This window comes from Sciurus vulgaris, assembly GCF_902686455.1.
Source record: "Sciurus vulgaris genome assembly, chromosome: 7".
Classification (NCBI taxonomy): domain Eukaryota; kingdom Metazoa; phylum Chordata; class Mammalia; order Rodentia; family Sciuridae; genus Sciurus; species Sciurus vulgaris.
In genome coordinates this window covers 46727308-46750605 of record NC_136467.1, presented here as the reverse complement: position 1 = coordinate 46750605, position 23298 = coordinate 46727308, and the positions used below count along the sequence as shown (strand labels likewise).

Genomic DNA, 23298 nt, shown 5'->3' with positions numbered 1-23298 from the left:
CTCCAATACCATCCAACACTGGTAAATATTACTCATCAATAAAAAGGAATGAATCATTGATACACATAACCTAGATAAATCTCCAGAGAAAAAGGTCAAAGGGCCAATTCCAAAAGATTATTGTTACACGTATGATTCCAATTACATACAGTATTATTGAAATTACAAAATTACAGAAATGGAAAATTGGTTAGTGCTTTCCAAGAGTTAAATGGTAATGAAGGGGGTAGAGAGAGAAGTGATTGTGAGCAACATAAGGTATATAGAAACATTCTGTATCTTGATTGTATCAGTGTCATTATCCTGGTTATTATACTATAACTTAATTTTGTAAGAAAATCCATAATGAAAAATGGAGAATGGATGGGTATATGAAATCTCTCTGTATTATTTCTTATTATTCCTTAAAATTCATATAATCCTAAATTATATAAGAATAAAATATTAAGAAAATGAAGGAAAATGTGTAATATGATGATGATTTAATATGATACATAGCAACCATGAATATTATTCAACACACTATTATTTTAGTTTGGAACAATAAAATATATCCCTTGAATAGTTTCAATCTGCAATCAATCTCCCCAAATATCTGAATACTAAGAATTTTAGCTTACCTTCCACACTGTCAGAACAGGAAGTTCCAATGCCAGTGTCTCCACTGTCAGAAGCTATACTGTGTCTCCTGATATGGTTATTTCGATGGTTAGATGGAACAGTTGTGGCCTGCCACAATGATTCATTACCAGGTAACCATGCTGATGAATAATCTGGGCCTATACAGGAAAAAATACACAATTAACACATGTAATTATCATGTCTAAGAGATAGCACAAGTTTTGTTTTACCTTGTGAAAAATACCCATAAGATATAAAAGGTTATTTTGTGTTCAAACTAAAAATAATCAATGAGCTCTAAATTTGCCAAACAAACTTTACATATCACACACATATCAATTCACAGGGACTAAAACCAGGGGCACTTAGCCACTGAGCCACACATCCCCAGCCCATTTTAATTTTTTTTTTTTTTTTTTTTTTTTTAACTTTGAGACAGGGTCTTGCTAAGTTGCTTAGAACCTCACTAAGTTGCTGAGACTGGTTTTGGGATCCTCCGGCCTCAGTTGCCCAAGCCGCTGGGATTACAGGCATGCACCACCATACCTGGTCTATGTATTGAACTTCTAACAATACATAGCTGTCTTTTAAAAATGTTAAATCTATCTATATCCAGGTATTGAACTTTCAAACAAGTATAACTGTCCTAAGAGAAAATGTTAAATCTATATATCTTCAAATGTCAGCACTCTGATCAGGATTATTTGATAGGGAGACATCGGTGATTTCATATACAGGCACTGGCTATGAATTGGTGTTCAGGGAGAGTCTAATTAAATCATATTACATGACAGTAAAAGTACAAATGTGCTCATCATGGAAGATAAAAAATAAGTTTTTTCCTACTATAACATAATCATTTAAAATTTAAAATTATTTTGTACCCCTGTAATTGATTTTATCTTTTGCTAAAAGATTAACAGCACAGCATTTTCCTACTCTTAATTTGTCCATTTGCATTACACTGAATCTTTATTTTTTAGCTTATTTATGTCTTTTCAATGTCCTTTCAATGTTTATTTTCATTTTTCTACACTTTTAACTTTTTATTTGCCTTTTTTTGTTTAATCTGGTAAATTCTTCTATTTATTTAATTCTTCTATTGTTTTCTATAATACTCAAAGCATATCCATGTACCAATGCCAGTACAAAGTATTTGTTGCAAGTTAGGTGCAGAAATAGGAACAGCTGGGTATGGAGGCACATATTTGAAATCCCAGTGACTCAGGAGGCTGAGAAAGGAGGATGGAAAATTTAAGGCCAGCCTGGGCAACTTAGTGAAACCCTCAGTAACTTAGAAAGGGATCCTGTCTAAAAATAAAAAGGATTATGTAGTTCAGTAAAGTGTACCTGGCTTCAATCTCCAGGAAAGAGAGAGAAAGGAGGTGGGGAGGGGAGGGGAGGGAAAAGAAAAGAAAATAAGGAACAAGTATACAAAAGTATATAAGTTTTTGTAGTAATTAGAGCAATTTTAAATGTTGTAGAAGCACATATCTTTGTTGATAACTAAACAGTGATTCTCAAATTGGAGCTACAGACTTATTCCAGGAAGTTAACAAGTTCTCTGTTAGGTTTTCATTTCAATGACGACTCTTAAAAATCCTAATAAACACATTACAGATTATATGAATAGCTACCTTTAAACACATCTTAACCACATAATTTCTATGCCACTTTTTCAGTATAGCTACTTTAAAACAGACTTATTATAATCTATCTTAACGCTCCCGTTCGTGTTTTATGTTCTCAATTGTGTGTACATAAAGGGCAAATGATATCACTGGGCACTTATTTTTTTTTTTTTCCCAGCCCTATCACTGGGCACTTTTAATTTGAAACGAAAGTTTTACAGAATTATCAAGAAATATGTTTTAGATATTGGTACAAAAGGAATGCCTTCTAGCAGTTTAAATAAAAGGATCACAAAATAACAATGTCATGTGCATAAAATTAATTACACTATCTTTTTCACCACACTTTTAGAAATAGTCATTTTCTAATATTAAAATCAAAATACAAAAACAAATTAAAAACAAAACTAGACTTGGTGCTACTTCTATCATATTCTTCCCAACAGTAATAATTTAGTTTTAATAAAAATTATACCATGTAAATATTATCTTGAAGTTTTATTCAAATACAATTTGTAAATAAATTTGGGTTTTATAGATTTCTTAAGTACATGACCAAAAAGCTGTATACATTTAAAATAAGAACTCAAAATTGGCTGAAGAGATATTTACACCCACTTTATGTTCCAGAACAGTCACTTTAAACTTTGTACAGATTCTAGGCCTTTCTCAGAATGAGACAATTTATCTGAGTAAATATTACCATTAAAAAAAAAAAAAAAAAAAGTATTCTGTCACCAGATCTGTTCTAACTCTGATCTGGGGCCTATAATCTATTCCAAAAAGTTTACTTCAACCAGGTAATATTTCATCTAAATTAACTTTCAGTCCTATCTACATTTGCAAAAGAGACAACCAGTCTACTACTTCTCTGGCAAGGGAAAATCTATTAGTTGAAGAAATAGCTTTTCAGGGACATACCTGACAAACAGTATTATGCAGGCTAGTATACATGTAAATGGAAAATAAAGTTAAGAAAAACTGTTCAGTCTCACTAATAATGTAATAAGTAGAAAAGATGATAATGTTTTTAAATTATCACAATGGCAAATATTTGAAAGACAGGTGTTAACAAAGAGATAGACTTGTGGCCACATCAATGGTACAACCTTTCTAAAGGGCAATCTGGAAATGGGTAACTAAATTTCAACATAATCAAGGCCTTCTATTAGGAATTTATCCTAAAGACATAAAGTAAGTACAAAAAAATAAGAGTCCAAGGACATTCCCAACAGCATTGCCTAAAATAGATGCCTAAAAACTATATATTTACCTTTGAATTGGTTCATAATGGTCAAGTGCTAAAAATAAGTTGACAAACCTATTTTTTAATTTGTTCTTTTTAGATGTATGACAGTAGGGTGTACCAACCTATTTTTTTAGCACGAAAGGATATCCAAATAAATAAAGTATATTCATGGGAAAAAAAAAACATTTGGCATGGCTGTGAATATACAAGAAGATTCTATGGTTGGAGAAGAGGCTGTACATTTACATACACTAATTGAAAAAAGGAGCCTTCAGCGTCAACCTAAATGTTAACACTGACTACAAGGATTTGCTAAAGAAACAAATATATTTTGGGGACATCCATTCAATCACTAGTTATTATTACTATTAATAGTCTTCATTCTATTAGTTATGTGGGGAAATGTTGAAAATTATGTATTTTAATTATGTATTTTCCAATTATATCAACATTTAATTGAGATTAGGAAACAGCTATAGATCAAGATATATTCAATTGATTCCTAGTACAAATTTTTACAAAAGTTGCATAAAACACTAAATAAAAATTCTTTTTTAAACAATGTTACTTCTTTTGAGCAATATAAAGTAGTGCTACATTTTAACCCACAACACATCTTCACCTCATTTATCAGCATGATATGAAACTCTTGGACAATGTCAAATATGAGTCACAGTTTATTTTATGTGCCAGCTTGACTGAGCCATGGAGAGCCCAAATATTTGGACAAACATTTCTATAAGGGTGTTCTTGGATGAGATTAATGCTTAAATTGTAGACTGGGTAAAACAGACTCCCCCGATTCATAATGATGTTGCTTCCTCCCATCAGCTGAAGGCCTGAGTAGAACAAAAACTGCCTAATGGCCTGTGAATTAAAACACTGGCTTTTCCTGCATTCAGGCTTGAACTGAAACATAGGCTTTTACTTCTCAGTCTTCAGACCAGAACTATACCATGACAAAATCTAAGCCATCTTGCCAATTTTGTTCACTTTCATAATCTCACAAGCTACTTCCTTAGAATTATATCCTATTGGTTCTGTTTCTCAAGAGAACCCTAAATACAACAATGGGGAAAACTAGGCAAATTCAAATTTTACCTACAGATATGGAAGTGGGGATGGAGCTTTCTCTGTAGAAGAGAACAATGATCAGATCCCTCTATTTTCCTCATAGTAGCTCAATATCATCTACTTGATATGACACCTACACAAAAGATTTCCAGAGTACTATTCTCAATTATCTGTCATCTAGCTCCTACCAAAAAGCTATCTAAAAGAAATCACAGATAATAAAAGGTCTACCACTGTACCTCTCTAGAAACTCAATTCTTTATCTTTGGATCACAGAATATAGGTGCTTCTTGACTTGTGATAGGGTTGCATCCTGATAAACTCATCACAAACGGAAAATATCACAAATTTACAAATGTGTTTAATACACTTAAACTTACCAACACAGCATAGCTTAGCAACACAGTACATTATGGAATATCAGTTGCTTACAACCCTGTAAATACATGGCTACTAGGAGCTACAGCTCACTGTTGCTACACATTATCACAACCGAGTAAAGAATAGCTTATCATTAGTTTGGGAAAAGATCAAAATTCAAAGTATGGTTTCTACTACATGGGTATCACTTACAAACCATCATAAAGTTGAAATATCTTAATTGAAGCATTATAAACTGGGACTATCTGTATATACTTTGAACCTATTTACTTAGCGACTCAGGAAAATAGCCTCAGGATTCCCTTCAGTGGCCTGCCACCTTATAAGCTTGTACTTCCCACTTTAATAAGAGGACACAAAAATAAGCAACCAAATTAATACCTGAAGTCATCAATCTGTTGTCTACATATTAAGAGTCAGAAACACTAGAAGTATTTGTCAATATAGTATATAAAGTCTTAATATAAAATGTATAAAGAACTTAAGCAAATTTCAAAACAAGCAAAAAGACCATGGACAAAGAAGGAGAAACCCCAAGGAGAAAAACATGGATATATAAAAAATTATGAAAAAAATCCAAACTCACTGGTAAATAAGTAATCCAAGTTCAAAAGACATGCTCTTTTTTAGCTACAAACCTAGCAAAGAGAGACAAAGAACTATGCAACATTTCTATAATACATCCAAGTATTCCTAAAGATAATGTTAACTTGTTCAGAAAATTGCTAGGCACTGTGGCATAGTCTTTAATCCCAGATACTCTGGAGGCTGAGGCAGAAGGATCACAAATTCTAGGTCAGCCTGGAAAACTTAGTGAGACTCTATCCATAGAAAATGAAATTTTTAAAATGGCTGGGGAATGTTACTCAGTGGTAAAGCCCTTCCCCAACATGCATGAGGCCCTGGGTTCAATCCTTGATACCAGGAAAAAAAGAAAAAAAACTAATAGACAATAAATCTTTAAGTGAATTATATTCATTCCATTAATACTACCCTTAAAGAAAGAATCCAACATTTCTAGGAGTGGAAATTGAGACAAAACAGGCTGCTCCTTAAGTATTATTTTTAATAAGGAACAATTAAAAAAAAACCCAAAAGGTAAAAGGGAATAAAATTTGGGCCATTAAAATGTTATTCTCATGTGTATAAGAAAGTTATATCAGATTCTTTGCACTGTTTTTCCTATTCCTATCCCCTCTCTATTCCCTTCATTCCCCTTTGTCTAATCCTCTGAACTTCTATTCTTCCCTTCCTCAAGCCCACCGTATTATGGGTCAGTTTCTACACATCAGAGAGAACATTCACCCTTCAGTGTTTGGGAATTGGCTGATTTCACTTAGTATGATAAGTTCCATCTACTTACTAGACATGTCATAATAGGAAAGACAGTGAAAACAATGTGACATAACTTTCCTATGTACATACATGAATATACCACAGTGTATCCCACCATCATGTACATCCACAAGACTGAGGCCCTAATTAGAATAAGATATATTCCATGCATGCATAATTACATCAAAATGGACTCTGTCATGTATAACAAAAATAAATAAATAAATAAAAATAATTTTTTTGATTTTTAAAGAGGATCCCCTATAAAATGTTTATACTGTCAAACTAAATAGTAAGATATAAAATCCAATATAAAAAATTTATAAATAACCTCAGATTCTCATATAATCTAAGAATTCTGAATTCTTCTTTGCCTCTACCTCAGAACCCACCACCTGAAATTGAATTTCTCTGTTTATGTATCTGTTCTTCTAGGTTACTACAATAACCTCTGAGAGCAAAAGCCATGTGCCCCACTCAGTTTTTACTTTAGTGCTAAAGGCAGCATACAGTGTAGATTCAAACAAAGAAGGCATAAAGCAAACACAAAGAAATGCAATAAAATACTGCTAGTAGTTTCCTCTAGATGGTAAGATTACTGGTGATTTCTTTGACTTTCATGCTTCTATTTTCCTTTTAATCAATTAGTTTACTTTGATAACCAGGAAAAATAGCTTTATCTTTTGAAAATGCCTACCCACCATTGATAAGCCCATAATTTACTTATTATCTAAGTACCACTTAACTGAAGTCTCAGGAGCTACTTTCTCCTGGAATGGGAATACATCCTTAACCTTAAATGACCTAGTCTGGTTTTAATGGATACATTCTAACATATAAATCAAACAACTTTTAAAAATGTTTATTAGAAACAAAAAACTATACATTAATGTACACAAAATAATTTTGTCTATAAATAAAAGTGGGGAAAAAGTCTATGAATTCAAAATAAAAACCTTGCAATAAACTGTTTATTTTGGTTGAGAAAGCTTCAAGTCTTTCAATAATATCATAATTAGCTTAATTTGTAAGAAGAAAAAAATGCTAAACTTTTTAAAGCTGTAGAAGGTTCCACTGGGGAAGCATGGCAACTCATACACCTTGACAAAAGAACAGTATGTCCTCCTTTTCCTAGAATGGTAATCTCATCACAAGAGCTCTAATGGAAGGAAGCAGATCTCTAGTCCACTCACAGCAGACAAGTCATCAGATCAATCGGTGGGGAAAACATGTCCCATCTAGAACAGTAAATTAAATGGTTTAATTTACTCATGAAAATATCATTATGATCATGTTTTTGCTGAACTTTTAAGGCAAGTAGAACAATCTACTCAGGCTTCCCAAAATGACAGAAACAGGATTATCTGTACAAGTTGATTTTATCCAGCTTGAACTCATTTGTCTTAACTTTTAAGTATAATCACTTTTTTAAAAAGAAACCCCAATGTTATATGCCTAGAACTTAAGATGATTGACAAACACAAACAAAATAACATTCTAATCTTTTAGTGTAGGCTGAATGAATTCAGTTTGAGAATAATGCCTTGTCTCTAGATAAGTCGATCCAAAACCCACAAACAAAACAGGAAAAACTATATGAGAAATATTCTTATCAATGATTTAATAAAGAACATTTTTCTCACAGACTCATTATAAGACTAGACTCTTTAAATAGGAACACTCAGTTGCTAGATATGTGCTATGCACTTTAAAAAAAGAAAAAAACTTAAAACAAGGCTCAGTGATCTCAGGCAATAAAGTCTTCCACCAGGTCATACCATATTAAAGTAACTGGGTAACTATAAAACTGTTATCTCTAGAAAAAGACAGAAGCATTGCTATAAGAACAACAAAGATATCTGCCTAGAAAATTAAATGTTTTTTTTTTTTCCATTTGTACTGGGGTAACACACTGCATTAAATATGGAAGGTCTATCTACATAGGTTTGATTACCAAAACTAATATTCTCTAAATAAGGAAAAAAATTTAAAAAACAGCAAAAATCTCAAGATCATACAAGAGAATTCTCTTTGGAAGACAGAACATTAGACTTTTCAATAACAATTTCAACTGTTTTAAGTAGAATACTGAATACCCAGGAATAATATTTTAAAATCAGTCCTTCTCACATTTGAAATAGGAAAACTGGCATCAAAGGAAGAGATAATTTTTTTTTCTTCTGAAGTTTATTTTACTGGAAGCAAAAATGTATATAGTATCAAGTACTCCACAATATATATCTGTAACTACATTTAGAATAATAACTACTTTTCTCATTGAATAGTTTATGACAGCTTTAAGCCAGAAAAAATAACAACACTGTCAGTGTTGATTTATAATTTTACATAAAAGCTGAATATAAAATATAAAAATCATAAAAAGAAATCATGTTTTTCAAAGTAGTTACCATCAATTAATAGGTCTTAAAATCAACTTAGTAACCAAAAATTTTAAATAAAATACAACAGAATAATATTGAAAAGATCAAATCACATTTGCCATTTATCACAGTTTGAAAATACTTTACATTTTAACATCTCTGAAGTATTAACAAGTACTAACTACTTTGACACAAAATTCAGACAGCAGCATTCAACTCTCCCATTTCTACATGTGAGTATATGGCCTAGAGGCAAAGAAATAATCTAAAGAATACAACAAAAGTCCTTAATCCATATATTTAATCAGTCTCTGAAACTCTTCATTCTACTGCAGATGTACTAACTGGATTAGATCTCTCCTCTCTACCAGCACTATCTCAGGTGGTATAGTGTATATTCTGGGGGGAACAGCTACAATGATCTACTGGAAGCAATCCTCCTACTGAAGTGACTCCACCCAAACCAGGCTCTAACCTATCAAAATTATCCTCTTAAGAATCAAGTATGCTTTTATCAGTCTCCTGTTTCTATATTCTATGGGTTCCTTAGAGCACATTAAGTAAAATTCAAACTCATGAAGTCTGGCAAAGTTCTTCACCAATTGAAAACCTCATTTTCTAACACTTTTGCAACTCCTACCTCCCTCATCCAACTCCCTACGAAGACTAATGTCTAAGCAAACTTACCTAATCACTGCCTTGGAACAGTTCAGGCTCCTTCATGATTCCAAGCTGTTTTCTTTCTCTAATTCTTCTATCAGGCATTAAATAACTACTTATTTGATCATTCCCAGTATATCACTCAAAATGTCATCAAAGCATTTACTAAGTTATATAAACTATAGCTGGGAACAGTGAAAGACAACTTCTGTGTGTGTGTGTGTGTGTGCGCGCGCATGTGCACGCGCGCGCGTACATACAGCACCTAGCACAGAGCTGCTCACTAAGGCAGGGTCTTAATAAATGTTGTCATTTTTACCACTGAGTACCCAATAAACATTCATAGAACAAAATTAGAATTCTGTATGCCTTACAATAAGAGTTACAAAAATATCCTTCCCTTCAGAAGGATTAAAACAAGGGTTTTGTTTGAAGGTTGTTTGTTTATTTTAAAATCCAGGATATTTTAAACTATTCCTTGAGCCAGTATACATTTAAGTATCTATTTAAAGACCAGTAAATATTTACCAAAGCAACTTTTTAAAAAGTAATTTCAAATGGTTTGAAGAGCCAATGGCCAGAGTCCCTAACAAATATAGCAACTAATATTTCAGTTGGAACAACTTGGAATCATGAAGGAGCTTGAACTGTTTGGAAGCATTGAATTAGGTAAGTTTGCTTAGAAACTAGTGTTTGTAGGGAGCTGGACAAAGGAGGTAGGAGTTGCAAAAGTTCCTAATAAATATAGTCCCCAAGAGGTCGTGTAAGACATGGAAAAGTCTCTCTCTCTCTCTCTCTCTCTCTCTCTCACGTAGACATTAAACCACAAAGAAAATATTCATATTAATGGTAGCCAGAAAGGAAAAAAAAGCAGAAAATCTTGTCTTACACTGGAGAGTATTCTAGCTAAAATGACAGAAACATACTATTATAATAATATTTAAATTCTTCATCCCAGTTCTTCACTTCATCTTAGTACTATTTATCTCCAGGGAAAGTGACTCCAATCATTTTAATTTTCTCTTTTCATAGAATTAACAGTATAGCTTAGTGGAAATGGATATACAGATTGTGAAACCAGGCTACCTGAGTTCTCTCTTCATAACAGTGAGAATGGCAAGTAGACCATAGCCTCTCTATGCCTTAGTTTCTTATAGAGGAGAAAAATTATGTTTAATTACTATCTTATAGGATTGTTGTGATACATGGATACATAAAGATATTTTAAAAGTGCCAGGCATATAGTTAAAGCCTCAATAAATATTCATTATTTTTATTATTATATATGTATAAAAATTTTCCAGAAAGAAAACTATGTAAAAAGTGAAGACTAACAAGAAGAAAAGATGGAAAGGCTTCCCTTCACTTTAAGCCTTTATGTATAGTCAATTTATATAACTTTAACAAGTAGAAAAGAAAAAAATCATCTGACAAATACTAAGTAACTTAATTCTTTTGTTACTCATGAGGTATACTAAATACACCTCCCTGAAAAGTTACCATTGCTCTTTTCCCTTCATACATAAGCCTTTTTGTTATATTGAGAAAGTGCATTACTAAATTGCCCAGATGGGTCTTAAACTTGTAGTGTGTGCTACCACCCCCAACTTCCCTTCTATTCAATCAAGGACTATCGCCAGCTTCTCTGGCTAAAAATTTTTCTCATTAAAAACTTATATTATCTCCCTGAAAACACAAATCCAATGCCCATGTCTCTGATATTTACCACTTTAACATCTGTATTCCAGGAAATAAAGCATACCAATTTTCTACCACAATGATCTCCAAAGTGAATACATGTGTACCAGGGAAATCCACCACCAGGCTGACAGAAGAACTTCTATTTATACTTCAGAATTATTTTTAGTAAAATGTAATGTATTAAAATTTTACTAATAGTTAACATACAGATTAACACTGGTGCCCTCCACTTGAATTATCAGAGTATGATGTGCATACATATAAGGTAAACCAAGATAGTAAGGCAAAGTTTTTCTCACAAAGGGCTTTACAGTGCAAGCCTCCTTCACTAATCTGATTACTTATTGCAATGCTTTGCAGTTTGTGCCTGGTTAAGATTTAAATATTATGTTATGTAGCTGTATCCAAACTAACCTTCACAGAATGAATTAGAGGCTTAAAAATATTACTACAGGAAAAGCTGAAACTGAAAAACCTGAATATTGAAAATATCAATAATCAATACTAACATTGAAAACATAAATACAAATAAACAAGAAAATAGCCAGGCTGATGCACTCTTCATCAGTCCCTTTGCAAAAGGAAAGAAGTGATTCAAATCAGATCTGATAGTAATATTTCACCTAGTGCTTCCATTTGAAAAAATAACAATCAATTCCCTTAAAAGTAAAGATAATGCTTTTCAAATAAAGCTAATATGGAGAGTGCATACTGGGAGTCAAAATGATTCACACACTTCCAAAGGCAAACAAAGAATTTTTTAGATGTATTATTTATATGTGCCACTAAATAAAAAGAGTATCAATTAAATGACACTATAAATTATATGATGATACACCCAGATATGCATGATAAATGTTAAACTACTTTTTAAAGGCACATCTAAAAATCAATAAACTACACAAATATTGCACACACGCACAATAGGAGCATTTAGTTGAAGTTTTTCCATTTATTTAAAAAATGAGGAGTCCCTTGGTTTTCTATACTGTCAAAAACATTCACTAAATACCTGACCCTTTTATAAAGGACAGTCATAATGTATCAAGAAAAACAGTCAAACAATAGGTAGCACAAACAACAGGGGCTTGGAAAGCTTGTGATTCCCCAATCCAATAGAGATCCAAAGACCATCTCAGACATGAAATATTAGGTTCTAACCAGAGTTAAAACTCTAGATCAGAAGAAAGAAAAAAAACAGTAAAACAGATCAGGTTCCAACAATGGAAATTAACATTAAGTAATCTTTGAATATGACTCCACTCAGTGAAAAATAAGGTTAGCAGCAACAAATGTGTTCACAAGTGTGAACAAATCACACTTGTTCACATAAACACAAAAATAACTATGTTAAAATCTAGCTCAAACTAAGCTAATTAGTTTTCTTATATTTAAGAACTCAAATCAAATTTTAAGTAATCAGTAACCAGAGGTTGTGGCTTTCTAAATATAAAAGGTTAGAGAAAGGGATAAAGAAAAAGAAGATATTGGTCAAAGGTACAAAGTTTCAGTTACACTGGAGGAGTATGTTTTCTACTCCATCAAGATCTATTGCACTTCATGGTAACCACAGTTAATAATAATGTATAGCATATTTCAAACACTACTTTAAAAAAAATAGATTTTTAAATTCTCGTCACAAAATATAAGTTGGTGAGGTGAAGGATATGTTAACCAGCTTGACTGAATCGTTCTACTCTGTATAATAAATATAATATTGTGCCTCATAAATGTATACAATATTACTTCCCAACTTAAAAAATAAAAATTAAATAAAGCAATACAAAAAGTATAAAAATAGATTCTTCAGATATGATTCTGAATTTCCTTACTTTCAACTCTACTATCACAAGGGCCTTAAAGTAGGTTGGTTCAGCATGATTAAAATTATCTCAATTAAGAAGAATGATCAGATTAAAATAGACAGTTTATCTTTATAGAAAATGTATGTATTCAAACCAACAAATATTCACCAGGTACTTCTTAAATTTAACAAAAAACTCAAGAAAGTTAACAGTAGCAACCAACATAGATAAGACTACCTTCTTCTATGAAAAAGTTACATGCCTGCTCATTTCAGTGGACCCCTAACTACTAGTTATATAAAATACCACATTCAAGAAAGTCTTTTGGTAGCTATTCAAATTTAGAACTACAAATTTAACTTTTTATAATCTTTTGTTTCTACTTAGAAACTGTTAAAATAAGATACAGTAAAAACTAATGAGATGTTTTTAATAAAACCACTATAAATGTAAGGGAGTACACCAAGTAGTATTCCAGAGGGGTTTACCTTTGTCTTGGAATGTAACTATTTCATAACATCACCTTGTACAGAAAATATTCTTCATGATAGCAAATTATGCCAACACTAGGAAGGATCATCAGCACCAAGAAGAAAATAAATACCCAGATCAGAATGAATTTTCCCAAATAACAAAAATTGCTAATGAATGCTATGAATGCTACTTTTATGTATGAAGCCATTAACCTCCAAAGCAGAATAGGATAATTTCCCCTCAATAACCCATTTACTTCCTAATACTTAGGAACATAAGTACCACACACAATACATTTCAATACAAAATTAAGAAAAAATTAAAATATTTCATAGAAAATTTATAAGTAGCTGGGATTTTTCTGTTACCCAAATTAAATCACTTAATTTTTAGTTGAGTTTTTCATTGCATTATTGCCAAAGTGTACATTAACATTCTCATTGTCTTAACATTCTTTAAAAATTTTGCTGAACACCTGCCCCTTTTATGAAGGACAATCAAAATGTATTAAGAAAAACAGTCAAACAACAGGTAACATAAAGGGTAGAAGCTCAGAAAGGCTGCACTCCTCCAATCTCATAGAAATCCCAAAATCAGTTCAGACCTGAAATGTTAAGTTCTAACCAGATTCTAACCAGAGGTGAAACTCTAGGTCAGCTGGAGAAAAAAAAAAGAGAGAGAGAGAGAATCCACAGGAAAATGTTGAAAAGGCTTTGGAAATGCCATAACAAGACCATATATACGTAATTTCTTGTGGCCAATAAGCACACAATCTCTGCCTCTACAAAAGCAACATAATCAGTGTAAAAAATTTAAACTACATGAAACATAGTCCAAAGCTTTCATTCCTGGCTCTTCCTAAGGAATAACTAGAAACTGCAGTTAATGTTAAAGCTCTAAACTTTAATATAGAAAAATATTTTTTTGGAAAAATATTTTTAAAGTAGTATCAACAGAGCAATCAAATTTTATTCACTAGACATGTACTATGTAAAGAAGGACATAGAACAAAGTTTCTGAGTTTATCCTCTTTAACTTAAAATCCTATGAACCACTAGAATTAATTTAGCACTACCTAATAAGTCAGGTTATCGCTGAAAATAAGCAAAAACAGGTAGAGAGATTCTCAATCTACTGGGAACTTAATAAGAGTGTGAAATAAAACTAGATAAAAGTCTGGTCCTCTGATTGAGATAATCTTCTATTCTGATAGGAGAGGACACTGTTAATGCCATTTCAGATGCTCTGGGCAAGAGCACTCTGGTCAAGGATTGGACACTGTTCTACCTAAGGCATCCCAGGAAACCCTTCAGCCCTGGACAAACCCAGGACACTTCTAGTTTTTAAACTTAAAGTCATAAGCAAACCCTGGCAGTTGGTCACTACAGAGAGATGTGGTAAAAGAGAAAGCAGTTAAAATGGGGGGCGGGGAGAAAGTAATTAAAACATTTATTGAGCACCTATGTATTGATCTCTATGGAATGAAGTGAGCTCTCTAATCTCTGCCAATATAATACTTTTAAACCTCTTGCTGAAGTTGGCCAGTGGCATTGCATTGATCCATTTCCTCTGACTCATCTTACATTGCCTCTCGGAAGCATGAGAACTTATAGTGATCATTCCTGTCTTTAGGCACCTCTCTTTTGGAACACATTCTCTGGGTTTTACTCCTAACCCCTGGCTGCTCCATTCCAGTCTAGATGGTTCCTCTTCCTCTACCTAAAAGAATAGTTCTTCACTTAGAACTATTAGTTCTTCACTTTCTTATATTCTCTGCTGTCTTCTCTATAATCTCGCCATATGATGCATCCAGTTCCAAGATCTTTAGACACCGTTTATACACAAGTAACTTTTTAAATTCCTATCTCTTCCCCACCCTCTAGGAATCTCCCCACCGAATCCAAACATGTATAACCAATTTTCTATTCAATGTCTCACCTGAACCTAAAGGATCTAAAACTTCACAGGACCAAAACAATAAAACAGAATCCTTGATTCTACTTATCTTCCTCACACACACACCCCACCAATTCTACTTTCCCAGTCTCAGGAAATGGCACCACCAATCATTATATAATTACTGAAGTCAAAGTTAAGATGTTTTTGATTCCTCATTCCCTTACTTGCCATATCCAAACCATCAGTAAATCCCATCAGTTTTATTTCTCATGTAAACTTCAAACTAAATCTCCTCTCCAAATCTAATCAAACCACTCTAATCCAAGAATTACCTCTCACCTAATAAATGCAATGCACATTAACTGGCTTCTCTATGGCTCTTCATGCCCCCCCACCCACAATTTCTTTCCCCACAGAATAGCTAGGAGTGATCTATAAACACCAAGGGACATGAAACACTGTTCATGTCCCCAGTGCACAAAACACTGCCTGTCTCTTGGTAGACACCCAATGTGCTGAGTGAAACAATGGGTCATCTCCCCTACCCTTTCATAGCCAGCTTCCTCTCTCAGGATAAAAGCCACTTCTTACAATGCCTTAAACTATTATCAGGCCTTCCTCACCTCACATTCCTGCTCAACCTCTAGACTCACTAGCTTTGATATTCCTCAAACTCTCCAAATTCATTTCCACCTTGGAGCCCTTTCACTCCTCCCTTTATGACCGACACCTTCTCATCACTCAGGTTTCAGCCCAGTATCACCTCCTCAGAGTGGTCTTCCCTGACCAGCTTATCAAAAGCAGCTCTGTCTAGAAATTCTATGTCACATCAACCAGTTTCCTTTTCTTCACAGTACTTAAAACTAACTGGACTATTCTCATTATCTGTTTACTATTTCTCCTCCACTAGAATGTGAGTTCCCTTAAAACATATCTTTCTGATTCAGATGTATCCCTGGCGCCTGGTACAAAGCCTGGCATACAATTAATATTTTTTTTTTTTTTTTACAATTAATATTTATTAACAGAATAATTCACTAGCTCTATACTAGTAACAATAATTTTTGTTAATTAAAGAAAAATAGAAAGTCGAAGCAAAATACCAGTATGAAAAAAAAACAATATGATGTTCTTTTTATGCAAATCATTCTATTCTTAAAATAAAGGAGTGAAATAGGTCAAATTATATTGTGTGCATGTATGAATACGTAATGACAAATATCATTTTGTACAACTATAATGTACCAATAAGACTTTCTATAAGAAATTGCTTTTTAGAATACTGCTTTAATATTCTAAAATTATTAAAATTATCTTTAATACAGAAATAATATATTGGAGTTTAAAAGTGTTCTGGATGATGTCATTCTTTTTTTTAATGCACAATTTGTGGAAACTAATTGAACCACAATCAGTAAAATACTGTCAGACTTCAAGCCTTCATTGTCTTCTCAGAATACGTCATACACACATTTCTTTCAGTACAAAAACCATGAAACCATGACTCTCATGTACCTTTCTGTTCATAATATACATGAATATTTACAACATGACAACAGAGATTATCAACTCACCATTTATTGCTTGGCCTCAGATTAACTTACTAGCTTCCTTCAAGCAAAAAGTGATCAAATTTCAGTTATTAATCAAGTTCATTTCATAAAAGACATCACTGAAGTTGAAATTCATGCCTCACCCCAATGCCTATTATGAAAGAACATTTCCAGTTGAGTTTAGGCTAAAAAGTTATGTTTCATTGTTACCATAGTACTCTTAGGTCCATCTATTTCAGAACCATAGCAGCAAAACTTATTATTGGATGTAATCTTAACAGTTATTACCACTATCATTATGACATCACTAAATACCTATGGCAGTGCATCAACTACAAAAAAGCAGATTTAAAGCTCCAAGCAATGAATGACATTTTTTTAAAGCTCAAGTAAGCCCTTCCTGTTAACATTTTACTTTTAGCACACTTTAAAAGTATATTATTCTACCCCAAAATGTTTTAAGGATTGAATATATTAATAGTTTTTAAGTCACTTATAGAAAGGAACATAATTCAGCACTAGATGTTAGTAAGTACTCAAAATAGCACCATATCATACTGGATTTCAAAAACCTAAGGGAAATACATGTACCCTTCATCCACATTTGAAACTAGAAAAAATTTTGAACAACAGAGTAAATTCAAAATACTCATTCAAATGCACAAAAGATATAACCACTTCTACTCAAAATTAGCCTCTCAGACATATTTGCCAACAGAATAAAAGGAGGGCTTTTATGTGATCTTTGTATGGAATATAAGAAAATATTCATTTTATTGTTTTATAATATGGTTAATCTATAAAACTGAAAAACCACGGGTAAAGCCAAAACAAAATTAAAACAAAGGCCAAAAGTTCAGTATTTTCCAAACCACAATTAGTATTCCTATTTATTCTTTTACAGTCATTTCCTTAAAAAGAAAGTTTCCTTCATTTAGAAAGCTGGTTCTGGATTCTTTGGGTTTTCCTGTTAGTCTAATTATCTGTATAAACAAACCAACCAATTTCAGGATACCTAGAATTAACCCACAAATTGAAATAAATTCATTTTAATACCAGAAAATATTTACTTATCACTGTCTTTCACAATGGCCCTCAGGACCAAATAGATTACTGATAAATTCAATCATAAGACTGGTTCCCTTAGTTTTCAGATAAGCCCTAAAATTGTTCAAGTTGGTCAAAAGATATACTGAACAATTTTTCAAAAACATAAATTTTCTTCAGATTCTCAGAAAAGAAAAAGGATCTGCATCAATCAACTGGGAAGTCATATCTTGACTTTTACAGTCTGCTCATTTGATAAAAAACAAAAATTGCTCATGTAAGGTATAAATTTTTAAAACCAATTTTAATCAATTTCAAGTGTATGTTTCTTCAAGAATAAACAAACAATAATTGCATAACTAATTCTGTAAAGATAATCCATTCTTGGCATATAGTTGAAAAATTTTTCATTGGAAAGGCATGCCTTGATTTACCAACAGTTTATCACTGTCAAAGCTGAGATAAAATATACAAGCTTTTGTAAATATATAGTGTCCAAATTTCTGAAATTTGGATAATAATCCTCTTCCACTATATTCTATGCCACAGTAAATGTCTAGAGTTGCAATATTACATCACTCCTTCATTACTTAACTTCTAAACACTAAGATGTTTTCTTAGTAGAAAACAATGGGAAACTGATACAATGCTTCAGTGATATACCTTCAAACAACTTATTATTATCACAAATAAATTTTAAGAGATTAGGTTACAAAGATATTACAGATAACATATGACATATATGGATAAATGGAAACTACTCTCTCCAGCCCCTAGAGATAATGAAATCTCTTCATCACTCAAGTCACTTAGATGACAGGATTTGTGAATACCTGGGTAAGCATCAGAAATGTCAACTACTCTCTCCTCTTCTTAAGACAAATGGCATACATTTTAGAAAAAAATTCCCTACATATTTTGATGCTGTTTGTTTTCACATCTATATTAAATTCTATTCTTTCTTTAAAAGGGTCATAGGAGCCTGGGGTTGCAGCTCAATGGTAGAGTGCTTGCCTAGCATGTGTGAGAGGCACTGGGTTCAATTCTCAGCACCACATATAAATAAATAAAAAGGTCCATCGACAACTAAAAAACAATTTTAGAAAACTATTCGTCTAAACTTGAGAATTATTTCAAATATAACTGTTCTTTTTAAAAAATGCATATTACATGTCTTTATTTAAAACCACATCCCAAATACCTAAACTATCATAGAATCGCATTATTTAAACTTCAATAGCAATGTACCTGCTATTTTTTAAAATAGCAGTAAATATCTTCTAAAGACTCCTTCCAAATGCTGCTTTGCTTTATGGTTTTGTCAATAATTGTTCTGAAAATGTATACAATAAATATGTCTCTAAGTTACCCAAGTCAAGCTCAAACGTTTTGTGGAACAAGGTTACTTAACTGGAGTCCCAAAACCCATAAAAGAAATTTTGTGTATGTACATATGGCTTTTTAAATTTTTTTCTGGACAAAAAGTCCGTATAACTTTCAGCTTTTCAAAGGCGTTCATAACTCCGTTAAGATTAAAGTGCCTGAAGGGACTGTCATCGTTAGATAGCTTGTCACAGGCAAACCAAGTCTTATTTTTTATCCCAAATTAGGGGAGGATTTATTCTAATTTAGTGGCTCCAATACAACTTCTGGGCGATGCAGGCATGAAATGGCTGTCCGATCCAAACAGCCCCCTACACACAGAACCCACCAAATCCCTAATTTTTCAGGAAGGGGCCTCAAGAGTCAAACCGATTAACAGCCCCATTGCTCAAAGATCCACTGGATCTCGCAGGAAGCGCCCTCCCCGTTCACCAGACGGGGCTGCAGGCGGTGACCAGGTTCTTTGGAGGGGCCGAAGTCCCCTCGGGGGTCGCTCACCACGCCCGCAGCACAGCAGCCTCCACCCGCCCCGAAGGCGCTCTCAAGTAGCGGCTGCAGGCGTGGGCACAGCAGAGCCGCCCGCGCCCCGGCCGCCGCAGCACGGTCGCAGCGACCTTCCAGTCCCGGTCCCTCTGAACCGAGAGCAAGCCCCGTTATCACGCCGGTCACACAGCCCACGAGGGAACCGGAGGAGGAAAGCAGGACAACAAAGCCCAACCCGAGGGGCCCAAGCGAGCTGGAAGTTGCGGGTGGGGGCTGCGGCCCGAGAAGGTGCTGTGCCTACTCGCGGCAGCGGCGGGGCTGGTCAGCCAAGATGCGGGGCTGGGGCCCGCCAGATGTCAGCCCGCAGGGCCCGGTGCAGACAGCCGGAGAAAACGCGGAGGGCGGGCGCGCGCCGGCGTCGGGCAGGCGGCGGGGGGAAGGCCTGAGCAGGCAAGGGAGCGGCGGCGGGGTCCCGAGGCGCCGTGGGCTGCTGCGACCCCCACCCCACCCAGCCGGGGTCTGTGCCGTTCCTTACCCGCCGGGAAGCTACGGGCCCCGCCAGGGCTGTCCCGACCGCTGGCTTCGGGGGCCAGGAAACGGCCCCACATTGCGGGCGTGTGGGCCGGGGGCGTCCTACACCCTGCGTCCGTCCTCTCCCGCTTTCGCCTTCTGTTTCTTCGAGGGGGAAACTTGTGCCGAACCTGGGCCGCGGCGGCTCCAGGCAGTAGGGTGGGCTGGCGGCTTAACGGCTGCTCAGCGACGGGCGGAGAGCACAAGGGTCAGATTCACCGCAGTGGCGGCAGCTGCCATGGCCAAGCCGGTTGGGCTGAGGCCGGGGCCGGGGAAGTCGCGGCTCCGCGGTGACGGCAGCTCGATCCCCGGCTGCGCCCGGGCTCAAAGGCTCCCAGCGAAGTTGCAGCTGCGGCTTCTCTCCGCCCCCTCCTCCCGCTGAGCCAGAGCCAGGCCCGGACCAGGGCTGGGGAGGGGGCGGGGCCTGTCGGGGGCGGGGCCTCGGAAGCTTATTTAAGGCGCGCGCGGCGTGGGGCGGGGTCTAGGAACAGTCGGGTGTCCTTCCCCAGCTTTTCGTATTGCACCGCGAATAGCGGGTTCCGCAGCTCATCCCTATACCATCTTCTCAGTCTCTGTTCAGTGCAAGATGAGAGGAGGGCCTTAAATTGGCCCCGGGCTCCATCTTGTGATTCACACCCCCTCCCTTGGTAATTTCTCACGCCCTTCTGAAAGAGACGTGGTCCCACCCTTGCATCACCTCTGCGGGAGATTTAATTCAAAAGATGAGAAGAGAAAGAGATGTAAGACAGTTATCAAAATACCTACCACACAGGAATGTATGTATAAAAACGGTAGGGAAGTTGAAAAGGACCCGAGGGTAATTAGGATCAGAGGATGGATTTCAAGAGAAACTATAATAATAATCTAGTCGCCCAGCATTTCAGATAAGCAATCAAAGTTAAAACGGCACCAAAGTATCAATGATAGTCTTCCTTCTTGCCTCCTACACCCTAGCATCTGCCTGCTCCTGATCAATTTTCACCTTTCTCCTGAACAGTTCCTAAAAAAGGACCAAAAAATGCAGCATTCTATCATTTTTAAGTCTTCTCATTGAAAATAATGGTGATCCTACCAATATTTAGGTACAAAAGAGTTCATTTAAGATATACTGCTCAAGCGCCACCACCCTTTTTGCCTTGGGGGGATCAATCAGCGATAAACCTGGACCCAAGTCCCTGACCTCCAGAAGCTTGGAGTCCAGTGATTCTTTTCCTGTTTTGAAAGTTTGCTTGCAAAGTCCTCATATTTGTAGTTTTTCCTTAAAGACTCTGCAATTGGGAAATATTGCTTTAAACTTAATAGAGATTAAATTATCTTTGAATGTATATTCTCTTACCACACCTGTGTTGCAGTTTATCTGATTGCCAGTGCACATTTAGTCGCCCTTCAGTAAGTTTACAAATCATGAGATGTTGTCCAAGGGTCAAATGTTGTTGCGGAGAGAAAGTGACAAAAACTGAAAAAAAAAAAAATGTGGTTGGTTCCTTTTTCTGATTAAAATATGCACTAGCTCACTTAATATGACACTCGAATAAGACAGGTTAAAAAGCTAAAAAAAAAGTAAGCAGTAGCTATAACACTATATCAAGTATACATTTTTTTGCATAGTGTATGGTTAACAGTCTTATATTAGCCACAGCATTTAGTAAATACCAAACACTTTTATACAGTTTGAAGAAATGTATAAATATTGTAAGTTTAAAATACATTTATTTGCTAATTCAAAAATTGCCACTAGATTCTAATTTCTACTAGATTCTAAACTGTAGTTAGTGAAAAACCATTCATTCAGGTTTTCTACATGTTTTATCAATGTGAAAGGCATATCACTACACACAAAAAAAAGTACATGTGAAGCTGAGGCGAAGTAAAATATGTCAATACCTATTACAGGGGAAGAGCAAAAAGTAAAAATATGTTGCTCTTGTGGCACTTAGTACCCAAGATAAAATTTTTCCTTTAATTAAATTTTGGAGGATAAAGAGCTAATACAATTAAGATCATTGAAATACTAAGTAAGAATATTATATAGATAAAGTAATCTATAACTATAATCTTTAACTCAAATGAATTCTGAGTACCAAACTAATGCTTTCCCCACATATATGCAGGATGTATATATAAAGTGATATGCTTCTCAGAATTCCATGATTAAAATTTATTATAGCACAAGACAGATAACTTAAGGACTACCTAACTATTATTAAGCCTGTTATTGTAAACTGGCATGTTTTTGTTTTGTCGTGATACTATTTTAAGACTACAAGGAGAATCTTACAAGCAAAGATTATTGTTGGAACTTCCATCAACCTCAATCTTGGTAACAGTTCTACTGAGGAGAAGTAGTACAAAAAATGAAAATAATGTATTTATATGTGTATATAGATCTACATACATATGATTTATATAAAACTGCATATTTGTATGTGTGTATCTAAATATGTGTAAGTATGGTTGTGCCATTGAAATTTAGGTACTTAATGTTTTGGGAGGAGACTTTTTAAAGACATAAACTAGATTGCAAGAGGAAAATACTACTAAAAATATCATATTTAAGACCAAACTATATTAAACACTCCATTAAAAATATTGCACCCAAAAAAGACATTATTTTAAAGTGAAAAAATGAATGTTGCATTTATAAGTCTTAAATGTAGATTTTAATCTCTGGTCAAATTAAATTGAATTCTTACATTTATTTTTCTGATTCAAATTTATCAGATTAGGCAAACAACAACCAGAGAGCTGTAACAACGTATATAGGCAACATTTTTAAATTAGAAGAAAAATTCCATGCATAATATGGAAAATCTCAAGAGAGTTTTACATTTACAAAAATATAAAAGATCAACAAACCACAAACAATATATAGAAAAATTAAACCAAGCATAACAATTGAAATGATTCCTAAAAAATAATTGCCACTAGATAGAAAAATATTTATGAAGAATTCTAAAAATTCCAACAACTAGATAATTCTGGTATGTAAGTACAATGATTTCAAACCTTTTCCAGATCAGAAAAAAAATGGCATTACTCCAATTTATTTGG

The 23298-nt window shown here is 34.6% G+C and overlaps 1 protein-coding gene across 3 annotated transcripts in view; it reads right to left on the bottom strand.

Moving 5' to 3' along the window:
- Nucleotides 1-23298, bottom strand: part of CEP85L (centrosomal protein 85L) — a 196707-nt gene that overhangs the window by 132655 nt on the left and 40754 nt on the right. For 2 of the 3 annotated variants that reach the window (XM_079149012.1, XM_079149011.1), the window contains exons 2-3: nt 21584-21703; nt 621-779 (exon numbers count right to left, since the gene is read on the bottom strand). In XM_079149012.1, the coding sequence (XP_079005138.1) occupies nt 621-779; nt 21584-21653 (229 nt within the window). In that variant the 5' untranslated portion in view covers nt 21654-21703. Of the gene's footprint in view, nt 1-620; nt 780-20212; nt 20611-21583; nt 21704-23298 lie in introns of those variants that run through there. The other variant, XM_079149010.1, reaches the window with a different exon arrangement.